We start from the raw sequence: 22995 nt of genomic DNA, 5'->3' as shown, positions 1-22995 counted from the left end.
GAAAATAATTTTCTCAATCATTTGATAATACATGCAGAATTAACATTGGAGAAAAAAATACTTCTGGCCAATGGGAATACATATCTATCACCACTAAGAGAAACACTTGAGAACCATTGCAATGAATAGGTCCCAAAATGTCCAAAGCAATATCATCCCAGGACGTTTGGGCCGAGTCCTCAAGATCATGGTTTGTACCTTAGGATATTTAGCGTTGTCACTTCTATTACAAGGAAAACACTCACGTATCTCTCTCTCAATCAATTTATCCATCCCTGGCCACCAGTACGATAAGCGTAATCTTTCTTTAGTTTTAGTAATCCCAGGATGGCTGACATGAGCTAAGTGTATTACAATTTTCCTGAGGCTCACAGTAGGTAACTAATCTGGTACCACGAAACAAAATGTTTTTATCAACAGATAGCTCATCTCTTACACACCAAAAAGGTTTAGTCACTTCTGATCAAATTTTAACGTTTGACCAATTACACTGTAACAAGGACATCACTTCCTTGAGAGTCACATAAAGATCAACTTCTTGAGGCCACTTTTCTTCAGATATATGGCTAAGCTCCAGTGCACACACCCAATCACTGCCTGCATCGGTATCGTCGTCTTCGCAATTTATTTATTAGAGACCAAGCGTGAAAGAACATCAGCAATTCTATTGCAACACCCGGGATGCACCTGAGAGAAGAAGAATATTCTTGAAGACCTATGATCCACTTAGTTATGCAACTAGAGATCAAATCCAAACCTTTCTTTTAAAAATTTTCAGCTGAGGGTTAGTGGCCGGTTCTGATTTCAAAGTCAACACACGACAAGAATCTCTTATGTTTTTTCACAGCCCAGAACACAGCAAGTGATTCACGCTCAACTACTGAATAGCGTGTTTCAGTATCCCTCCAACTACAAGAAAGGAACATGAGGGTTTTCATGCCATGTGGACCTACCTGTTGCAAAACAGCTCCCAAACCTTGCTCACTTGCATCCGTGGTTAGAATTGATTCAAGTCTAGTGTCGAAACTTGACAAGATATGGGCATCCTCAAACTTTCCTTAACAAGAGAAAATTCTTCTTGACATTTATTCGACCACACAAAATTAAAACCCTTTCTCAAAAGAGATCTCATGTTAGTGGTCAAATCTGCAAATCCCTTAACAAACTTAGCATATTATTCAATCATGCCCAGAAAGCTCATAAGCTCCTCTTTAGTGGATGGAGAACACATGTTGCAGATGGTATTCACCAAGTCCTCTTTTAGTTTAACCCCATATCCAGTAATGTTATGACCTAGATAATTTAAAGAATATGCTCTAAACTTGCATTTCTCAATTTTTATGGTTAGGTTACCTTCACTCAATCTTGCAATAACAGACCTCAGATGAACATCACGTTGCTCTACATCATCACCAAAAACGAGTATGTCATCTTGGTAAATGCAAACTCCTGCCAGATCCTGAGGAACATTTTCCATGGCACGCTGGAATATGGACGAGGCTGAGACTAAGCCAAAGGGTATCCTAATAAATCTAAAGGTGCCAAATGGTGTGATAAACACAGTGAGGTCCCTGCAAGATTGTTCAAGCTCAATTTGAAGATACGCAGCGGTCAAGTCAATTCCACTAAATATTTTCGCTCTTCCCAACAAGACAAGCAATTCACTAATATTGGGAAGTGGATACCTGTCCACAACTACATTTTTATTTAATTGGTGCAAGTCAATGCATAGACATAAATCCACATTTGGCTTACGAGCAGCGACTACCGGAGTTAGCCATTCCGTTCCTTCTACCTCTTCTATAATGCAATTTTCTTTGAGTTTAGTAATCTCTTTTTCCATATCATCCCTAACTGATAATGGTACACCCCTGACCTTACAAGCAACCGGGATAGAATGATCCTTAAGTTTAATTTTATGTTGATATCCCTTGAAGCAACCAAGACCTTCTTTGAATACTTTTGAAAATTCTTTTTTTAACACATTAGTAAACTCACTATCATCAGATTTCTTCACAGTACATACCATATCCTTCAACAGAATCGGGGGATTCGAAGTAGGATCTTACTCATTTTGATATTCACAGAAGGCACTTACTCATTTTGGTATTCACAGAAGGCACTTACTCATGAATGAGTAAGTGCCTTCTGTGAATACCAAAATGAGTAAGTTACTCAAAATTAACAAGTTACTCAAAATTACAAAGTTACTCATCAATGAGTAAGTGCCTTCTGTGAATACCAAAATGAGTAAGTGCCTTCTTTGAATACCAAAATGGTAGTAAGTTTAGGATGTTGTCTTAAGTTAGTTCTGTGAATCGGGCCCTCAGTGCACTTTACTAGGGACCTACTGGTAAAACAAATATGCCAATCAGGGATAACCAATCACAATATCAATTTACACGGAGAACATATGCACTTTAGCTCTGATCTGCAGTGGTAAAGTGCCCAGAGTCCTATAGCCAACGAACACAGGTCAGGAAAAAAATATGCGGAAGAAGCAACATGTTTGGGGATAACCCTGCAAAAAGTTCCATTTTCAACACTCATCATCTGCAAAGCAATTATGACCAACATCCCTACCCATTTTGCTGACAAGCTCACCATCTTAGCACATCTGCAGCTAGAACACCATCAGATTTGAGTCAACGAAGTGTAAAAAAGACGAAAAGGCAACAGGCCTTCTCCATTTATGCACCCAGAATTTGGAATGAAATCTTCGTATCCATCAATACTGCTGCAACACTTCTACAATTTAGGAAAGAGATGAAGAGCTTACTATTTAGAGAACACCACCTAAGATGCAGTAACAGTCCAGTTTCTCTACATTAGAACACAGCTGCTTCCCTAACCACTCGTAGATGTATCTTTAGCTTTGACAGTGCATACTGCTGCACTGCCTTCCTGCTTGGTTCAGGCTATATGAATACCACATATATAGATACAATTACACTATGGAGGACAGTTTCATATGCACATCCAACATTGCCTTTTTCTAGTGCAGTTAGAGAAAATGTTGCCAGGCTGTATACAAATGGAACAAAGCTATATAATATCATAGCATGAAAGGATATATGTGAAGAAGGATTCGGTATCAGACTCCCATGGTCAAGCTTTTTGATGCCATTTAAGGGATCCACATGTACAATGAAAAGCAGATAACGTTAGCCAATATCTTGAGGGGGCAGTTTCATGCTACTGGCTGGCACCAAAATGCCCAGAGACTTAGCACCAGACTGTAAATCAAATGGAGCACTCAAGAAAGGAAGGGATAAACTCTCTGAAGTATGACCAAAACTATGAAACACTTTAAAACACCAGTACACAACTACAATCGCCTTAATGCATGGCAGGTGGACTGGTGAGGGAAGCATGAATGTGAACCACACATTGTGTGGAATAAATAGAAATCACTTTTTCAATGAGCACTGCTCATGATAAATTACGCTTCCACTTCTCCTGGGATTCTGTGGGCATGTTGCCAGTCTCTTGTTTTAAGCTTTCTTCAATTGCACATTCAATAAAGAAAGAGACGCTTCAATGTGAACAGAAAGGTAGGTGAATACAAAATATTAATTAGCAAACAAGGAGAAACTTGTTAAAAGCAGGTCCTTAGATTTGAACGACTGTTTGTCAATTCCCCTTGTGCACAGCAGAAAATGCTAAACTAAGCTAAATTTTCACAACACTGAACCCTGGTGCAGTGACAAATATCTAAATAAATTACACCTTCTGGCCCATAGAGATCAATTTGAACTGTTTGCTTGCCCTGGGTTGTGTGCTGGGTAAATTGATGGATAGAAATGTGTGAGATTCTGTTGTCACATTAATATGGTAGTATTCATTCACTGGTTGTGTACAGCCAGATATTTTTCTACCACACTGTTGAGAGCAGGTGAAAATGCTGCACATTTTATTTTACTTTTGGTCCATGTTCCACACACTTTCACTTCACACGTAAGGTAGGGCACACAGAATTTTTTTTTTTTTATATGTTATTGTACTTTTACAACAAAACTTACCCAAAACTCTCAGCAGCATGAACTGTATTCCAATTGCTAGTGATTTATGTTCCTGCTCCACGCTCCTGTGAAGAGGAAGCAAACAATAATTGTATCAGAAAAAAATTACTTGCTCCAGACAAGGAACCAAAACATTGTAACAAGAGAACCATCTAGGTTGCTGCAATAGAAATACAACTACATTTGATGTGACACACTGTTCGTTAACAAGCTTTGGGTTCACCTCACGACAGACACAAAGGTTTTAAGGTAAATATTAGAGTTTTGGAGTAAATTTCAACTTGATCCTGATGGTTATAGCCAAGTATGACTCCACCTTCAGGACATGATGCACTTAATAAAGCATCTAAAGGAGAAAGAAATAACGTGCTTGAGTAACTTCTGAAAGTGCCACAGGAAGTAGGTTGCATGTCCATCAATATATTCTGCAACTTTTAGCCTTAACAATAGTATTCAAAATAATTTTACCAATGTGCACCACAAAAAGGCATTATCTCGTTTCAGCTCATTGGTGACACCTTTCACCAACCCTCAGTCAAAGCAAGTCACCTAGTAACTCTGCATCCTCTTCAGATCTCACTAGTGCCAGCCTCATCAGGTAAGTGCAATACCTAACCAAGGGTAGCCGAATGTAGGCCCAGGAATATATACTTTTAGATTTGACTAAAGGTTGGGGAGAGTCCTATTGCGTGTTGCAAGCTATACCTTCCCTGGTGGACCAGTGACTGACAAGGAGGCCAGCTTGGTGAATGGGGTAGTGGCAGCTACAGAAAAATGTAAAAAGGGGGCCAGGGTTTGATCCAGGAAGTTTAACGTCTACTTAAAAACTACTGTAATGATTCAGGCAGAGGATGGCAAAGCTAAGTGTGGCAGGGTATTTTTATTTTGAAAAAGATGGCAAAGAGGGAGGAAATGGGGGAACATACATGAAAATGATATATATTACATCTCCTTACTGTGGTGTCCTGTATAATATGATTCAGCATAACTTGCTTCCTGAGAAGTGAATGAATGCTAAAGTGGATGGTGATGACAGAGGCAAAGAAGCAAGCACACTTGTGTGAAGGGAGGTGTAATCACTGTGCTTCATCAAGAGCCATTTGGAGAAGTTCTCCTGCTTCTTGAATAACATCTACTCTCATGTAATGCTTATGAGGCAGCGGCCATACAGTAATATGTTCTTGGAAAAAGGTGAGACCTACAAACTTTGGCTTTTTGATTCTGTAAGTACTAAGGCTGTAAGGGCCAGATGTGAGAATTGTACACTGACCCATCATTTGTTGACAGGGCTTTACTAAGCGATGCAATTGAAGTATTACTAATCCGTTGCATAACAAAATCTATTTTCACAGTTCACAAAACATTAATATTAATGAAACATTAAAACTAATGGGGCAGGTGGCATATTGTACCCCCTCATCTCCCCAGTGAATTGCTGCCAATGTGCAGAGTTATAGACCAGTATGTGACAGCCACCCACCATTTCTACGTTTGCATTATCTGGATGTCAAAATCGTATTTTTTGTCTTTTGTAAACAATGCCGGTCCAAAGAGGGGTAGAGGCTTTTTTATTTTTTTATGTTGACATTTGAGGAAACATCAGGCACAGGTTGTAGTGTTGTCCTGGACCACTTTCCATTCCTACGGGGCTGCCCATCATAATTCTGATAACCTCCCCTTTTTGTTTTTAGGGTGTCTGTAATGGATCAATAGTTTGTGACCACAACTGTAGTCACAAAAGATTGATACACTGCATGCCAACTTGCATAAAGGAGGTGGATGCCCCTTCCCCGCCTCACCTAACTGCGATTCAAAGCGAGATAGGATAGTTCTCTAAAACCCTGCCCTGGGTTGCTCCACTCTGTCCTGAAGTAGACCCGCATAGCCAAGGTCCAATTTACCCTTATGGCCCAAAGACGGGCCGAAACGTCGACACTTCGACACGCTTTTAATAAAAGGCCCGGATCCCAACCTCCGTATCCAACATGCCACATGGGAATATATCTCTATGTAAAACTGTAATTAGATACTGCTTAAACTGTAATGTGGCCAGGCCAAAAAGGACGGTGATTAACAACCAGTCCGCCCCTTCTCAATTGTACTACTTTTCCTTATGTCACCACCCTGATTTTTTTTCTCCTCATCACTTCACACTTTAGCACCCTTCCTTTATGCACGTTCCACTTGGAGCAACCCCTACACTTAAATATCAAATGTAGAGTGTATAGCAATTCGTTTGCCTCACCATTTGACATGAAAATAAAATGCATTTGGGTTTAGAATTTGGTTTGTTGCATTTTCTCTGTTTTTGTTTGAATCATTTATTAAGTATTATGAGCAGACTTATTTTCCTTTAGTATGCATGAGAAATGATTTACTGAATATACCAAAGGATTACTGATTGATCTCTTGTTCATAAATAAGGTTTAGGCCCATTGTCTTTTGTACCAGGCTGTACCCAGGTCCAGGACCATTTTGGGTGACCCCATTTTTTGTAATGGCCTGTTCTTAAAATGGCAATTTACATCAAGTGAGCAGAGGCTGAAGGTCCAATCAATCTTGGCCGAGACTTTTCTCATCGAACTTGTGGAAACTGAAGAGTTTTCTCCTTTAAAAGGAGAGCGATACGCAAGCACTTCTTAGTACCTTAGGATGAGGATGAAAGATGGTGTTTTTGTAGTGCTTGCAATAAATGCACCGATGCAGGACAAAACCACAAAAGGTACAAGCAGATAGGAGCAGCCACTGCCGCATGACCCCGGTTGAGCAGACCCTTCACTTCCAGAGCCAGGGATGCAGCTACATTGAGTATAGTTCTGTAATGAGAAAAGATATGCCAGTTGTTAGTTTCTTATATGTTGGTAAGGAAGCATTTGTACTGAATTAGGTTTATGAAAGTGAATATAAGAACCATTTGACTTTTTTATTTTTAGAACTTGAGAACTGGTAGAGAAGAAAGCAAAGACAATGTATTCCAATTCTAAAAGGGAGGCAGAGACAGAATAGGGACCAGAGTAAATATAATTCTGTCCCACTTCTTTCAGTACCATAGGGAAACAGATAGATAACTGCAAGGCTACTTGAAAGAAGCAATATACCTTGTACCAATGAATGGTAGGGTGATGGTGTCATGCATGCTTGTAGGTACTAGTTATGTTCTACAAGTTGAACACCTTCAGCAAATGCAGCAAAAGGAAAACGAATGGCATATTTTTATCATATAATAAACTCATTAAAAGTATGTCTGATAGGACCAAGTGTAGAGGTGGATTAAAGGTAGACTTACTCCTCCTGCCTGTATCGGTTTCTCTCACAAGGTCATTAGTTTCTGTATTGTCTGAAAAGAAGAAGGCCAATCGAATTTTTCTGAAGAACTGGGATAGTTCAATCCGTGTGATGAAATTGTCACCCATGTGGGTGGGGACAAAGCCCAGTCCCTTATTGAGGACCTCATGTTATACGGAAGACAGAACCTTGGGACTAAGATTGATGATTAGATCGGAGTGGTACTTGTTGGTGGGGAGGGATCTTTCGTCCTGCTCTGTTTCAGGTGTTTTTTGATTGCCGGATCCCACTGTACTCCCTGAGCATATTGTTGGTTCCCTTGTGTCGATGTGTTTCCTCTTTTTCTCTGTCCTCTTCAGCTTGGCCCTGTTTTAAAAAAGGGGAGTAATTTGGGAGTGCAAGTGGGGTTGGATGGAAGGATTGTATAGGGTATTCCCAAGGATGGATTTCCCACCAGGGTCCTGGGGGAGTTTGTTGTGGAGGTTTGGTTGTCTGTTCCTCATCTGTTGGGAGTTATTGGACCCACTTGAATAGAGTTCTTCCGAATTGCACCACCCTTCTGAATTGGAGGTACATTTTTCTGCCCCCTGTCTCCAGCCCCTTGCACCTCTCCTGTTGGTCCTCTTGGAGGAGAGTGATCCATATTCATCCGCTTAGTACGGGTATGCTTTCTCATGTGTGAACCTCTCCATGTCCTTATTCAGTTTGTTGATCTTGTATTTTAGAATGCCTTCCCTTGTTTCAGTAAGGGTTGTGTTAACCTATTTTAGCTTCTTCTTGAAAGTGGTCAGCTGGACAGTGACTTTGATCTGAGATTCCTTTTGTTGGTTCTAAATGAAGAGTTGGTCTGCTACTTCTTTGGAAGTGTTGATCAGGAGGACCATACAGACCTGTGTGCATCTCCATGAGATCAGGGACCAGTTCTTCTGAAAGATCTTATTGTCTAAGAACAGTCTCAAGCGTTAGTGACGACAAAGCCCTTCAGGGCTATGTTCCCTCATAAGTATTCTGTAAGAATAGCCGCATGCATAGCAGTCTGTAGTTGCTGTCTTTTAAAGTTGGACAATCTAGTCCATTCCTCTGCCTGATTGGACGATGTAATTAGGGAGGTCTTAAAAATGCTGGGGTTCTATAGGATAGACTGAACAATATTATCATCAAAAACAAGCCTGTGCTTTCTGCTATACTGATTTTGTGGGGGTTGTTACTGATGTGCTTTTCCTGGCAATGGGAAGGTAGGTGTGGGTTAATAGAGTGAAGTGTTGGAGGGCCCAAAATAGGGATCCACAGTCCACCGAATGTACAATATATTGATACACACAAGGAATCCAGGGAAGATGCCCTGTAGGGGAGGCTGTACTACTCCCTGCCCGAATATGAACTCACTAAAAGTACATCTCAAAAGGGTGAAAAAGGGGAAGAAGGAAAAATTCCTGGATGTGATGTAGTGAAGGTATCGGGCACAGAATATTCCCTATTCATGGGAGGAGACCTCTTTTAGTATAAGAACCCTCACTCACCCAAAAATAACATCAGTAAGTATGGCATGCTGTGACTGTAACACAATCAAGAAACAAAGGCAGCCATGTTCTGTTAAGGGACGTGGAAGAAATTACCTGCCATTGCTAAACAATGCAACATACTAGGCATGTGTGTATTCATACATGGCATGTTAACATAAACAAGGCGTGCGTTTCAAGTACTTACCAACAATGGCAAAAAAAAGTGTGACCCTTCAGGAGTAGTATACTGAAATGAACAGGGCACACGCTAATAAAACTAGAGAAGGGTGCATGCCGAAATAGCAATTGTGGCTGCAAAGGCAGTCAGGTCTGTAGCAGATCCTAAGAGGATCGGGGGTCTCTCGCTATGCGGGTCATATGGGCAAGCAAGGGAAGAACGCGAGGTCTAAATAGACTGCACTGCCCAGCTTACCTGCATGACAGTCCTTGTATTTCGGTATGCGGAACTCCTAGTGAGAGAAGGAGAAAAACGCCAGGACGGCATAAATTGGGAAAAACGCACCTGACGAGACACTTGGGGACACAACTCTAAGGACCATGGGAAATGCAGTTGCCTGGTCCAGGGGAATGCACAATGAGAATCTCAGGCTTCTGGGTTGTTAGAGGTGGGGGGGAGATATAGACTGCACTGAAGGTGGTGTCGAGGAGGAAGGAAAATATGTTAAAACATGAAAGGGAGATGTAGAGGCCCGGGAAGGAGATGGACTCATTTTTAATGATTTGTGATAACAAACTAGCTATTACAGTTATTATACATGTGGAAGTTGCTCTGATGTATGCCGGACAATATATGGTCTTGAGAAAGAGCCATATATATTTTGTTCATGATCTACGTGAGGTTGGTATGGCTAACACCTGTATAGTGTATGATCTAAAGGAGGGATGTGTCTACCATCCCAGATGAGTCCAGCGGATATCGTCTTTCAAGCCCTATCTATCACAGCGGAGCCTAAAAATCCATTTTTGTTCTCCGCGGAACAGGACTGATTCGTGAGTCCCCATTGTCTGGAGGTAGTTAGGTTTGTCTATGATTGCCTATCGGATGTCGTGCTTTGTGTGGCCTGTGTCTATAAGTGTTTAGTGAGTTTGTTGCTATTTTACTTGCACCATATTAAGGTCCGACGCTCCACTATTCTCTGCCTCACCATGCATGTGGTCATACCCACATAGATCCAACTGCAAGGGCAATGAGGTATCTAGATGACCCCCTCTTTTTGCAATTAGTAACAGTGCGTAACACCCAGGGGGTGGACAAGCCCAGGGTGATGTGGGACATAGGGATGTTATATGGACAGACAACGCACAGCCCACAGGTATAGTGTCCTTTGGCAGGCACAGTTGACCATAGGGAGTTCGAGCAAGGTTTCCTCAGTGTATAGAGAGGTGCTTTATGGTGTGTATGTATCAAGATATCCCCAATATTCTTGCTGCGTTCAAGGGCAAAAAGAGATCTCGTCAACTGGTTTTCCCCTGTGTTAAGAATAAACCAGTTCTTGTTTATTTATCTCTTAATAATGTTGGTCAGGGGACTATAGGTGCTGACACAGTCCATGCGTTCCATGGGGCTTTTGGTGTATGTTACAAGGAGGGCTTTTCGATGGTTGTTCCTGGTCCTTTTTGATGCTTTCTGTATGAGTTTTGGTAGGGTAAGATCGTACTGATAGATGGATGCTAAGTGTAACGGCATGGCCTCTGTACTTCTTGACTTTGTGCTGTTTCTGTATATCCTGAGTTATTGTCCCACTGGAAGGTTGTTTCTGAGAGCATGTGGGTGAAAACTAGTGTAGTTTAGTATGGGGTTGCAAGCCACAGTTTTCCTTTATAGATTTGGGCGTATGCCAAAGTCCTTAGGATAAAGTCATAGATCAAGAAAGCGTAGGTCCTGCTGAATCCACACATGTATGTAAAATGGGGATTCCTTGACTTAAGACAGGTGGCAAAGTTTTCTAGGGAGTTGGCAGAGCCTTCCCATACCACCAGTATGTCATCAATATATCACCTCTCGATTAGAAGATTGGTAGAATACGGGTTGTCTTGCGGGTAGATATATTTGAACTAGAAATTGTGCATGTAGAGATTAGCCATGCTTGAGGCAAAGGTACTGCCCATTAAAGTCCTTTTGTCCTGCCAGTATAGTCGTTCCTGTAATTGAAGAAATTCTTTCATTGCGACAGTGGCACAGTCCATCACAAAGAAGTTGGGGTCAAAATGTCCTGCCTTCTATTGTCCAAAAAGCTTTCTGACTGTAAGGACTCATCTTGTGGGATGTTGGTGTAGAGGGATTCCACATCAAAAGTGTTTCTCTGGGTCAAAGGCAAACTCAGGGAGGACATTCAGTATGTGTTTTGTATCTTGTAGGTAGGAGGGCATTTCTTCCATGATAGGGAATAGAAACCAGTCCATGAATTGGGAAAGTGGTTCAAGCAATGATCCAATACTGGAAACAATGGGTCTTCTTGGGGGAGGTCTGGTGGATTATTTATTTTTGGTAAGATGTAGATGTACAGAGTTTTAGCCTGTTTTGTACCAGAAACTCTGATTCACATTTGGTGATCCAGCCCACATCTTACCCCTTCTCTACCATTGTCTTTAAGGTAGCCAGTAATCTAGGAGCTGGGTCCATCCATGAGGGTTGGTGGAAACTGTCATCAACAAGTTGTCAATGGCACACATTTTGATAGCTCTGTTGGTCCAAACGAAAACTATGTGTTAATAGAAACAAAGAAAAACTACGGATCTCTCTCTAAAATAAATATGGGCCATATTTATGAGAAAACAACGCTGTGCAGCAAGTCACCTTGTTGCACTGTGCTGTGGTACAGGCAAAGAGCAGGAATGAGATGTATTTATTACAATACTGCAGGTTCATGTCCTTTCCCCTCCGCTGGTGCACAATAAGCTGCCTAGTGCCAACTCAGGAACCATTGCACTACTTTGGAAGGGTGCCTGCGTTTCATGCAGGATTGTTTTTGTACTGGAAGGAGCACCTTCCTGCACACACAAAAATCCAGAGGCACATTCCTCTTTCCATGTGTGTTGCAGAATGGTACACTCATAGGAAGAGGAAGCAACAAGGAGAAATTAAGATGTATCTGCTCTTTACGCCTCCCTTGGGAAGGTGTAGCATGTTGACACTTTCCCAGGTCTACCAGTAATGGTAAATCTGGGAATGCATCAAAATCCATAGGAGTTGCCTGTAACACCCACGCATGCCCATGGAACTCCTCCCTAGGAAAGAGTAACGCAACACAGCAATTTGCGTTGTGGTGCGTTACTTCTGATTTATCGAGCCACTTAGGGCCACGCAAAGTGGCTTTGTGTAGCTTGATAAATTGTATTTTAGACTTTGCGTCACGCATGCACATCATTGTGTGGTGCAAACGCAATGCAATCCTTGATAAATATGCCCCAGAAGGTTTAACCAAACATCGATCTCGATACATCAAGCATGTGCAATTTTAAAATACGAAGGAAAAACAGGGTTACTTGAAAATATGATGATACGTAAATTGGCACCTAATCCAATTTTGGATGATCTCATTCATATGCTTATGTGCAGGATGGCCAAAAGTACCTGCGGAATCTCCATCATCTGGAGGTATTGAACCAGTGCCTCATCTGTACCAAAACTGAGTGTTGCTCATAGTTTTTATAAAGAAGATGTGGTCTTTTTCCACTATGGTGTAGCCAACCTTCCCTAATGGCACCATTGCCCCCTCCATCATTTGCCACTGCTTGGCTCTATACCCTCTCTCTAGTATCTGCCCTCAGTCGACTTTACCCTTTTCTCTCTTTTCTTTGTCACCACTGGCCTGATACCTCTTTTTCTACGCTTTGCTCTATTCCCTCTAACCCGGCTCTTTTATGTCTCACATCTTCACTTTTCTGCTGTTATTCCATTTGTTCACTTTTCACCATCCCTGCTTTCTCTTCTCTGTCTCGCATTGTCTCTTCCTTCTCTCCTGGTCTGTTTTAAGTTGTGTCAATAGAACCAATTTCATGGCCCAATGGAAGAGACAGCTCTATGACAGAACTCCTGCTGACCTCTGCTAAACACTATCCTGACCTCCACCTGCTTATAAAAGTGTATAACCTCGGACAGCTCTGCTAACGACCTCTACTACAGACTAAAATCAGTTGTAGGTGTGGGTGAGTAGTTTGAAGGTTACTCTCTACTCAACGGGGAGCCAATGGAGGTCTTGTAGGTGTTGAGTGATGTGTTTGTGCCGTGGGGTTCCGAGGACGAGTCTGGCCATGGTTTTCTGGATGGTTTAGAGCTTGTGTAGGGGATTTCTGTTAATTCCGGCATAAAGTGCGTTGCCGTAGTTCAGTCTGCTTGTTATGAATTCATGGGTTATAATTTTTCTGCGTTGGGTAGGGATCCATTTGAAAGTCTTGCAGAGGATGCAAAGGCAGTTGAAGCTGGTGGAGTTGATCTGGCGGGTCATGGTGAGGGAGGAATCGAGGATAATGCAGAGGTTCTGTGTGTGGTCTGATGGGGTGGGTGATCTCTCGAGGGCAGAGGGCCACCAGGTGTTGCCCAAATCGGTGGTGGAGGGTCCGAGGACCTCTGTCTTTTCTGAGTTTAGCTTCAGGCAGCTGTTGTTCATTCAGGCTGTGAAGTCCTTCATCCCTTCCTTGGAAGCAGAGTCTGGTGTCTTTGGGGTTATTCGTGAGGGAGAGGATGAGCTGGGTGTCGTCGGCGTAAGATACAATGCTGAGCCCATGCTGTCAGACAATGGTGGTGAGGGGGGCCATGTAGATGTTGAAGAATGTGGGGCTGAGTGAGGATCCTTGGGGTACTCTGCAGTTGGTTTCTGTGGGATCGGAGAGGAAGGGTGGGAGTCTGACCCTCTGGGTTCTGCTGAAAGGAAAGGATCGGATCCAGTTGAGGGCGGGTCCTCGTATGAGATGGGGTTTGACCTCTGCCTGCTTCCAGTCATCAGGGAAGATTGCCGGATTCGAGGGAGATGTTGATGGTCCAGCCTAGTTCGGGTGATATGGCGCCGGCTCTGTGGTATGTGGCGGGCGGGGTCCGTGGGGGCTCCAGAGTGGGTGATCATGGTCATGGTGGTGTCTTCCGTGGTGGCAGGGTTTGAGGTGGTGAGGGTCGTCTGGTTGACACTGTCACATATTTATCAATGCCTGCACTTAGATAGTCGACCACATAGTTGTGATGTCTGATTATTTTTTAGATGAGCACATTAACAACTTAATTTAGTAAAAAAAAAGAATATCTGTGTACCTTGATCATTTATGCAGCTTTGGGTGACCTGGAATAGTCCCAACCATAACATGTGTAGGAGTGCAATGTTTAGTGGATAGCACTGGTATAGGCATTTGGCAGCACTGGCCAGGGTAGTGGGTGGTGCAAGCTTCAGTAGCCTCTTGAAAAAGACCTAGGGTCCTGGCACTTAATTGAGCACTGCTGTTAAAATACATTAACATAAGATGAGTCTTCTAGTGATGGAATGCTTCCCTCTTCACAGATTAGTCCAAGCACACTGCCTTGACCTACATGTGTTAATGGTGTGAGCCCTCTCCCATGGCTTTGCCAAAGCATTCTACTCTGATGAAATCTGGGAATGAGGAAGTGTGACCCCCTTCACAACTTGACAAAGCTCCTGCTTCAGACTAGCTTCTGCTAAACAATGGATCATGGCCCATGCAGAGCACTGTAGTACAGGAGGAGTTCCCCAGGAAGGAACAACGCAAAGAGGCTGAAACTGAGGATGGCTGGGAGAATCACAGCACAGCTTAGTGCAGTCAGACCCATACCCAAGCCTATAGCGCTGCCTGAGCCTGTATGCAGCCACTTACAGCACAGATGGGCAGTCAGCAGAAGCAGAGGCATTGTGCTGTGGCAGACTGTCAGGACTGCATGTCAGCCAAGGCAGCAGTAGGGGAACCAGGGAGAAGACCTAGGCACGCTACGCTACATGCCAATGCTTGGTGTGGCAAATTATTGTGTCCTATGCTTGGCTAATTTTGCCCCAGACTACTTGTTCTGGAGTCTTTGCCCAGTTGTGGTGGACTAGGAGATGAATTGAAGCCCCAGAGGCATCTGGTCTAGTGATGCAATTTGTACACTTGGGCCAAGAAGGAAAGGACAGGTTTGGACCTCAAATGCTCTCAAACCAGGACTGAGGCCCATGGTCGGCTTGAAGAGCCCTGGTGAGTACAAGTAAGTGCACATGGTGCCCACAAGCAAACCCCTTTTTAGGTTGAGCATCAGCACGCATGTGCTGTATGCAAGACCTGCTGTAATTACTCCACACGGAGTATACTCCTGCCTTCTGCAGCCTTCTACTTTAGTTGGTTCACTCCTCCGTCACTTACATTTACTGGCTCCCTACAGGTGGGCTCCTGATACGTCACTTCCGTTTTTTTAGTTGCGGAGCAACGGCCAATTACAGCTTCCTTGCACTGTAGTTTTTGTATGTTCCTGGTGGGCACTACTTTTGTTTATACTTCCGCCAAAGGCTTTAGCTTTAGCTTGCAGCTTCATTGCTGGAACCACCTATCTTCCTCAACCGGTCCGCAGCTACTCGGCTGCAGCGGGCATCCCGGTGCCCGACATTCAGTTCAAAATGTTAGCATTTGTCATTTTTATTTTGATAGCTAAACGCTGGCCAAACGGCAAAATGTTATTGTGTGTACTTTACTTTTGCTAAGTTTTCCTTTCACAGCCTGGAGTGCTGCCTGGTACTGCTGCTGCGCACACTCTCGCACTTCCTGATCGCGCTCTTTCCCCTGGCTGCACGTCTGTCGGAGGCTGTAGGCGGTTGCAGGAAGGGCTAATTAATGACTATTGTGCTCCCCAACCAAACCACTGATTCTACTGCCAGGAGTGCAGCTGGCCCAGAGGTCCCTGCCGCAAACAGGTACCGTTAATGCAAGAGGGGGTGGAGGTGTGGTTTTATCGGAAGGGACCCAGTGTTTCCTTATAGGCAAGGAACAGCCCCGTTGTGCTGTTCACATGGACCCGCCTTGCTCGTCACCTAATGAGCAGGGATTCTGGGAGTTGTAGTTCACTGTGGGAGTGATGGGAACCCCAGCAAGAGACTAACTATATACCCGGCTTATGTTACTGTTTGGTACGTAAAAAGCTGCTCAAAACTCGATTGATCGCTTCACCTCTCAGCAGGGTTTTGTGCACTTTTTTTATTTCAAAAGCACGAGGGGTGAATTGGCAGGTAAGTTGACTAAAAGTTACTATCCTATTGTACCGTTTGTTTTCATCTCAATGTCTACATGCCACATATCGGAAATTTCCACCCACTCGAGCATAATGGTCCAAAAAGTAAATGAGTATTCATTAAAAAAAATCCCTTAATGTGGGAAAACATTATTGCAAAAAGTAGACTAAAATCAGTCGTCAGGAAGGGAATGGTTGAAGGCAGCGTACACTGCATTCTGCAGCCCCTCCTACCTTGGTGAAGATCAAACGTGTCCCGGGGTCGGTGGGCAAGCCTTTTGCACTGTTTATCGGATCACACAAAGAGCATTACCTTGAAGAAGCCGCCTCTTCTTTGTCATCGCCAGTTTAACAAACACGGGATGTGCTGATGAGCGCAGAAATGGGTCAGTTGTTGCCTGCTGGGGTCCCGAACCGCTTCCTTTACCTCAAGTGTCGGCTTTGGCACTTCCTTTTCACACGGTAATCAGTGGAGGTGTTGTGGGGGATGACGCTGAGTCATTACAACACAACTTCACTCTTCGCCCCCTCCAAACCAGCAGATGCTTACATCTCATGCACATCTAAAGGGGTCTGTCCTTGCGGCCCTCTCCCCACAGTACCTGGCAAGGGGATCATGGGCCCACAATACTTTGGTTCAGGTACACATCAAAGAAATCACCAAACTAGCCTTTAAAAAACGGACGGGCACGTAGATATTGAAAGACTATTTTGTAAACACGCTATTCATATATAAATATAACGACACACGTGTCACACCCAATGGCGTAACGCAAAATGATGAGAACCCACACACAAAACGTCCATGAAACTCTTGCACTTTGTACATATTCATAGACCTTAAGCTGACTGGGACCCCTCAAGCCCCTGCCCCACAAGGGTGCTGAAGTCTTGCATTATACCCCTAGTCACACCGACTGTCCACCTTCTCTGCTACAACACATATGCCCAACAACATACACAGGAAGCTTCCACCCCCCATGCCCCCAGACCTGTCTAGACAGTTAACGTTTTTCTGATGTGCTCATTCAGACCTTGGCTTAGAGTGCTGTTGTGTTGCGCATTTCAACAGGGGGTTCATTATGAAGCCGGGTCCCTTTCCTCTTAACACTTTTCACATGAAGTGGAGCAGATGTCGTCAAACATGTTCCCAAATCGAAACAACACAATACTTGAGGAAACAGATCCTAAAACATCACCCACCTCAAATAGATAATTCCCTTTTCTGGATTGTACTCTTGTGGTTGGCTAATGGCAGCATTTCTATGCGGTGCCTGTCTTGGTATTTTTAGTGACTTAATACAGAACTTAGGTTCCTGTCGCAGAAAATGCTGCCCAAATGGTTGTCACTGGCTTGTTTTATTTACAAATAGAAACTGAATGTACAGCACCACCAGCTTCTAAAACTAAATATTGTTATTATGGAAGATAATAGTTTGTTTTTCATTTAATAATGCACAAAGCATCACCAACGATTATTTGAAGGTGTAACTGCAATCACAAACATCACAAATCGTGTCAGATATAACCAATATTAGATATCTTTATCAAGCACTACAGCACCTCAAAAAGATAGGCCCTAACAAGACCTCCCAATGATGTGGACACAATCGCACTCATTGGTAGAAGACATTGCCATTTACTATGCCAATAGCTTTAACTCAAACAAACGAGAGACATTTGCATTTTCAATGCTTGTTTTTTATTGCAGAGGTAGACCTGTTTGCCTTGATTCCAGGCTACCTAGAGTGACTCCAAGTGTCAGCTGGCTGACCTTGTGTGTGAGTCTCAGGGACACATAAAAATTCCAGAGACCTCCCTGCAACTGCCCAAGCTGACTAGCACAACCAGGACCTGCCGGGACCACCTAATTCTGGCTGCTGGTATCTGGTGGAGTGTCTCCTGATCCCTATGAGTTGCCCCCAGGTCCTGGATCCTTGGTTGGCATTAATAAGAAGCTCCTCCACAAAAACAAAGTGAAACACCTGAAGTTTGGGCCCTTCTGGCCATCGACCTTAAGCTCCAGTGAGACCTGCACTTCAAGCCAACAGTGATCATCCAATCCAATCAACCACTGCAAAGCTCCAGCAACAATTGGCTCTCTGCGCTACAACAATGATTGCTCTTCACACCAAAAGCCTCCACCTCGCAGCCTCCTCCAACACGAAGGGAACTCTTAACATGCAACTTGAGATGGTAAATCTTCAGTGGGACTGGCATGTAAAAGTAACTATCAGCAGACACCCAGATGGGAAATCTGCGAATGTGCATGGAACTCCTACTAAGATCTTCCATGGGATAGGAGCTATTTGGCAGAAGGTTCCATGAGATGGTCAAATAAACCCATGGAAACCACACACCACCAGTGTGAGAGTCAGTTTGATGGTGTAAATTATTGACCCTCAACCATAGTTCGATCATCAGCACATAAACTTCCAAACAACTAAAAGAGAAGACCCATAAATGACACTGGGCCAGGGATGTTCATGCCAGCAGCAACTAAGTAAGTTCAAAGTGAGTCTTGCACAAATGGGGGCATGACAGATCCTGTGCTCTCTGCAGCAGCGCCTCTCTCAAGTATGAGGTTAACCACATAAGACCGGAACATCAGCACTGCACCGAAAAAAGTCAAGTAACAAGCTACCAGAAAATTCAGAGGTGAAGCATCTTCCCACACCCAACTGCCTATCAGAGCAGAGTGGAACTAATCACAGCCCCTACCTGCCACAGCAGAATGGGGAACAAAGTGACCTATCGCAAGACAAACAAACAGGAACTGGGAGCAGCATTGTGTCCTTAGCTAAAGGTTGGATTATAAAAATTATCGTAGTGAATTTGGCGGAAATTCAGGAGCTTTTTCTGAGGTAGCAGTGGGGTTTACGTTTATCCAAGGTGATACATACCCTTTTAGAGCAAGGACTTGAATGAGGAGGTAATGACTCACGATAAACATCCTACAAAAACATGGTAACTTACCAAAACCTTATTCTCAGTTAAGGCAAAACTGACATCTTCGCACCCCGCATAGCATGGAGAGATGTATTCAATGCCATCGTAACCACAGATAGGATTATAAGCTGTGTCTGAACAGTGACACTTGCTGTTACATTTGGAAATGTTTTGTCCAACTTCCTCACTAGGAAAAAAGAAAGACTTTGTTTTACAAATCACATCGAAATACCTCAAATGCCTAACTTGACACAAAACACAGTATTTGTCATAATATAATGGATCATTACCGAGCAAAAACAGACAACTAAGTGTAGATTCTAATTGGAGACAGCTAGGTTACATAATTCTTTGCAAGGTATCCACACAACTTAATGTGAGATAAGTAACATAGACTTAAAATATGCAGGATCACTCTGCATATCTCTCACCACCCAAACTGGGAGGCTATAAATCACCTCCTTTGCAGAGTGTCCTTGAGCTGAAGCAATACCTACAAAAATGATGTCCTGTTAACCTGGCTATCTGCCAGCTTTTCATCAGTTCTTATGTTCCTCCTCTGATGAGGACTATCATTCAACATCTCTCAACCAGTTCTTCATAGTGGGGGCTTCCACAATCATACATCTTATTGAAGATCTACGTCTATGTTTCATTTTACACTTATTTGGGTAAGGGGATATGGTTAGAAGGCAGGCATTTAGAAAATCTTGTGTACTGAGATTGGTGCTACTCATGAACATGCCTGTAACCTGATTACAGAACCTTTCAATTTTGGGGGCTCTCACATCATTTGATAACAAACCTTGCCAATGTTTTTTTTGTTGTTATAGACATGCTATGAATACTTATGGTAGCCATCGTTAAATGGGTTTGCTCAAAGATTATAAATGCATTCAAAGATGGCTGTCATGCTGGTGAACATCTTAAAATGGGTTTGTTCAAATATTAAAACCCATTTCCTGGCCCTCACCAAGCATGCTCACAGACAGCCTTCTTGACATGGGTAAAACTCAATTTTAAGAGACATGCCAGCTGAAAGTGCAGTGGGGAAAAAAAATGTAAACAGCTAAATATAAGTGAAATGAAGTTGCAAAGGGTAAGGGGACAACAAGGAGGGAGGCACATGACAGTAATGAAGCAGTGGGAGAATGTTTGAAAACAAGAGTGACGGAGGAAGCAATGGATGAGATGTGGAGGTCTGGGAGAAGCAACATGGAGAATGAGGACTAGCTGGGGGAGACACGGGTAAGCTACATGGTGTGCAAGGGACTGGGGAAATGTGAAGAGGGTAGCAGCACATGGGGGAGCAAGCAAGTAAATATATGCTCTCGCATTGAGTGCCGAAAGAAAATGTGTTTTCGGAATGCAAAGAACATTAGCAGTGGAAGGACACAAGGCATTCCATCAGAACACTGTGAGAACTAAATGCTGCAGGGCAGGCCACAAGAAAAAGAAAGAAAGGAACTCAATCAAGAGGAGACAAAAAAAGCCATGCAATCATGTGCATGGGCTGACCTAAAGTCCACTTTATTAGGATGAGCCTAGAGTCAGCGTGCATGCGGTGCGATACTTGTTGTAGTGGAGTAGGGAATAGAAGCCACACCCACTCTCCGCCCATATTTGTCATTGGCTTGTGTCATTGTCCTTCGTAAATGCAGGCTTCTGATTTCTTATTAGGCGTGTTAGTCCCTCCTTAGTACCTCCTTGTCTTCATTTGTAACCTTCCATGGCGACTGGCCCCTTTTCTTCAGTTGTTACACTGTAAGTGTTATTTAGTCTGGTAAGCACTATTTTCTTTATTGAGTTTCTCCTGCATCAGGCACAATGACATGCTTTGCTTACATTGAACCTGGGACAATGGCAACCACTTGTTTAATTTCCTGTTGCTTTGCTCCCGCCCCCTCCTCTTGTCTGTGCTCACCATGCTCCCATCTCCCCTGCTGATGTCCGCATTCCCTTTGTTCCCGTGTGGAAAACATGTAATATTTTAGTTGGCATAAGCTGCAGCCATTTTAGCTGTGGTATCCATTCAGGATTCCTTCATAATGCTCCCATCCTCTATTGCTCATCTTTTTCCCTGTCTTTGCTGTCTATTTTAGTTGACTTCCTGACTCAGCTAAAAGCAATGTGCATGCTAAGAGTTTGTAGCTGCCAGAACACCTGGTCTCAGACTCAACTGTCAATCATTTTCTGTTGTAAACAGTTCTGTTCCCAATCCCACTTTGCTGACTAAGTGATCTCCCATCTGCCCATGTTTGTCGGTAACTATTCCTGTGTAGGCCTGTCCTTCTAATTGTATCCACATGCTGACCATTGCAGAAAAAGCTGTGTATAAGGCCTGTGTTCTGTGACTTTAATGTACTACATCCTCTAGCACTTGAAAGTGCTGTGTGGATGTGGTCCTACTCATGAGTGATTAATTAACTTGTTCTTTATTCCCTACTCCAGTGCTGATCTCCACTTTGTTGGTGTTTGAATCAATGGTCAAAAGGGTGACCCTGCACCAGTGTACTCCTAAAAAAAAAGGGGTCAATTTCCGCAGTTGGCGCCCGTCGTGGGACCCCATTGGAGACGTGGCCATCCGAAGGAGTGGTCTTGGTGGAGGATTGGAATCTTACTGAGGAATCGCAGTGTACGAGGAGACCTTTGTCTTTGCAGTCCGTTAGGAATTTTACGGTTTTCCTGATTTGACCCTCCAGGTGGTGGCCGGCCTCAACTGGGGTTTTCTTTGGCGCACTTTTGTAGTGAAGTAAAGCAAGTCCTGGTAGGACTTGTCCCCCTGCGCACAGCGTGAAGAATACCCAAAAATGGGTACAATAAAGTTATTTCAAATCAATAAAGTAGTTCATCATTAATTTTATTTCATTAATGGTATTCAAATATCTTCAGTTATATTCCAAGTTCAATGCAACAGTTTGATGGTGAATCCCTATGCATTTCGGGCAATCCAATAGCTCTTCATCAGGGGTATTCTCTACAAAGGAAAACAAAAATACGGGCTGACAATAGGAATTATTGTTTAATTTAACTGATAATTATTATAAACGATACTGATAAATGTTTGACAAAAGGGGCTGGAGTTGAGACCATGGTGCACCCATGACAAGTTGGTGAACAAAAATAAAAACAGAGAAAAAGCGTAAAAAGAATCATTTCGGACCCCAAGGACTGCGACATTCACATCAACTCCATGTGCCAAAGATTTCAAGATCGTGGTTTCCCAGAGGAAATCTTGACACTCGCTAAATCCAAATGCGACAGTTAAAACAGAGAAGAGTTACTCTCGACCAAAACCTAAACTGAGAATAAACGCATGATTGCGGTGTCCAAATATTCCACATTAAGCAATAAATACTGGAAAATAATTTTGAAACACTGGCAACTACTGAGCAGAGAACCTGACTTCCAGGGCCTCTTTGAACAGACACCCACTTTTGCCTACACTCGTGGACCCAATATCAAAGAACTATTGACTTGTCCAAAAGGTTCTAAACTTTCCAGCACATATAATGGATTACAACCCTGCCACAACTGCAGTAACTGCAACAATACCATGAAGGGAAACGTACTGCACCATCCCATGAAAGGACACCCCATTAAACTCAAAGTGAATGCGACCTGCAACACTAACAATGTGATTTACCTGTTGAAGTGTCCGTGTGGCCTTTGTTATGTGGGCCACACAGAACGCAAAATCAGGATAAGAATCCTTGAATATAAGAGCAACATCCGCACCGGTAATATGAAGTCTACCGTTGAGGCACATTTCACTGAAAAGAGACACAATGTGGCACAATTGAAATTCACCGTCTTAGAAAATGTACAACCTTCAGAGACCATGAACATGAAGGATAAACTGCTCCAAAGAGAAAACTTTTGGATCAGATACTTGTGCACGATGCAACCTACAGGATTGAATGACAGAATGGAATTTCTCTGTTATTTATAATTCATCATTTCACTGATTTAACAGACCATGTACTCACTGAGCTCATGTGTATATATTGTGACCACA

General features: G+C 43.1%; 1 protein-coding gene across 2 annotated transcripts in view; it reads right to left on the bottom strand.

Annotated features, from left to right (window-relative positions):
• LOC144773527 (solute carrier organic anion transporter family member 2B1-like) overlaps positions 1-22995 on the bottom strand; it is a 477218-nt gene that overhangs the window by 102989 nt on the left and 351234 nt on the right. For both annotated transcript variants that reach the window (XM_078658588.1, XM_078658589.1), the window contains exons 11-13: positions 19005-19164; positions 6669-6838; positions 4023-4087 (exon numbers count right to left, since the gene is read on the bottom strand). In XM_078658588.1, the coding sequence (XP_078514714.1) occupies positions 4023-4087; positions 6669-6838; positions 19005-19164 (395 nt within the window). The remainder of the gene's footprint in view (positions 1-4022; positions 4088-6668; positions 6839-19004; positions 19165-22995) is intronic.

The sequence above is a fragment of the Lissotriton helveticus genome, chromosome 8, assembly GCF_964261635.1.
Source record: "Lissotriton helveticus chromosome 8, aLisHel1.1, whole genome shotgun sequence".
NCBI lineage: Eukaryota > Metazoa > Chordata > Amphibia > Caudata > Salamandridae > Lissotriton > Lissotriton helveticus.
This window is presented reverse-complemented; position numbering and strand designations above follow the sequence as displayed.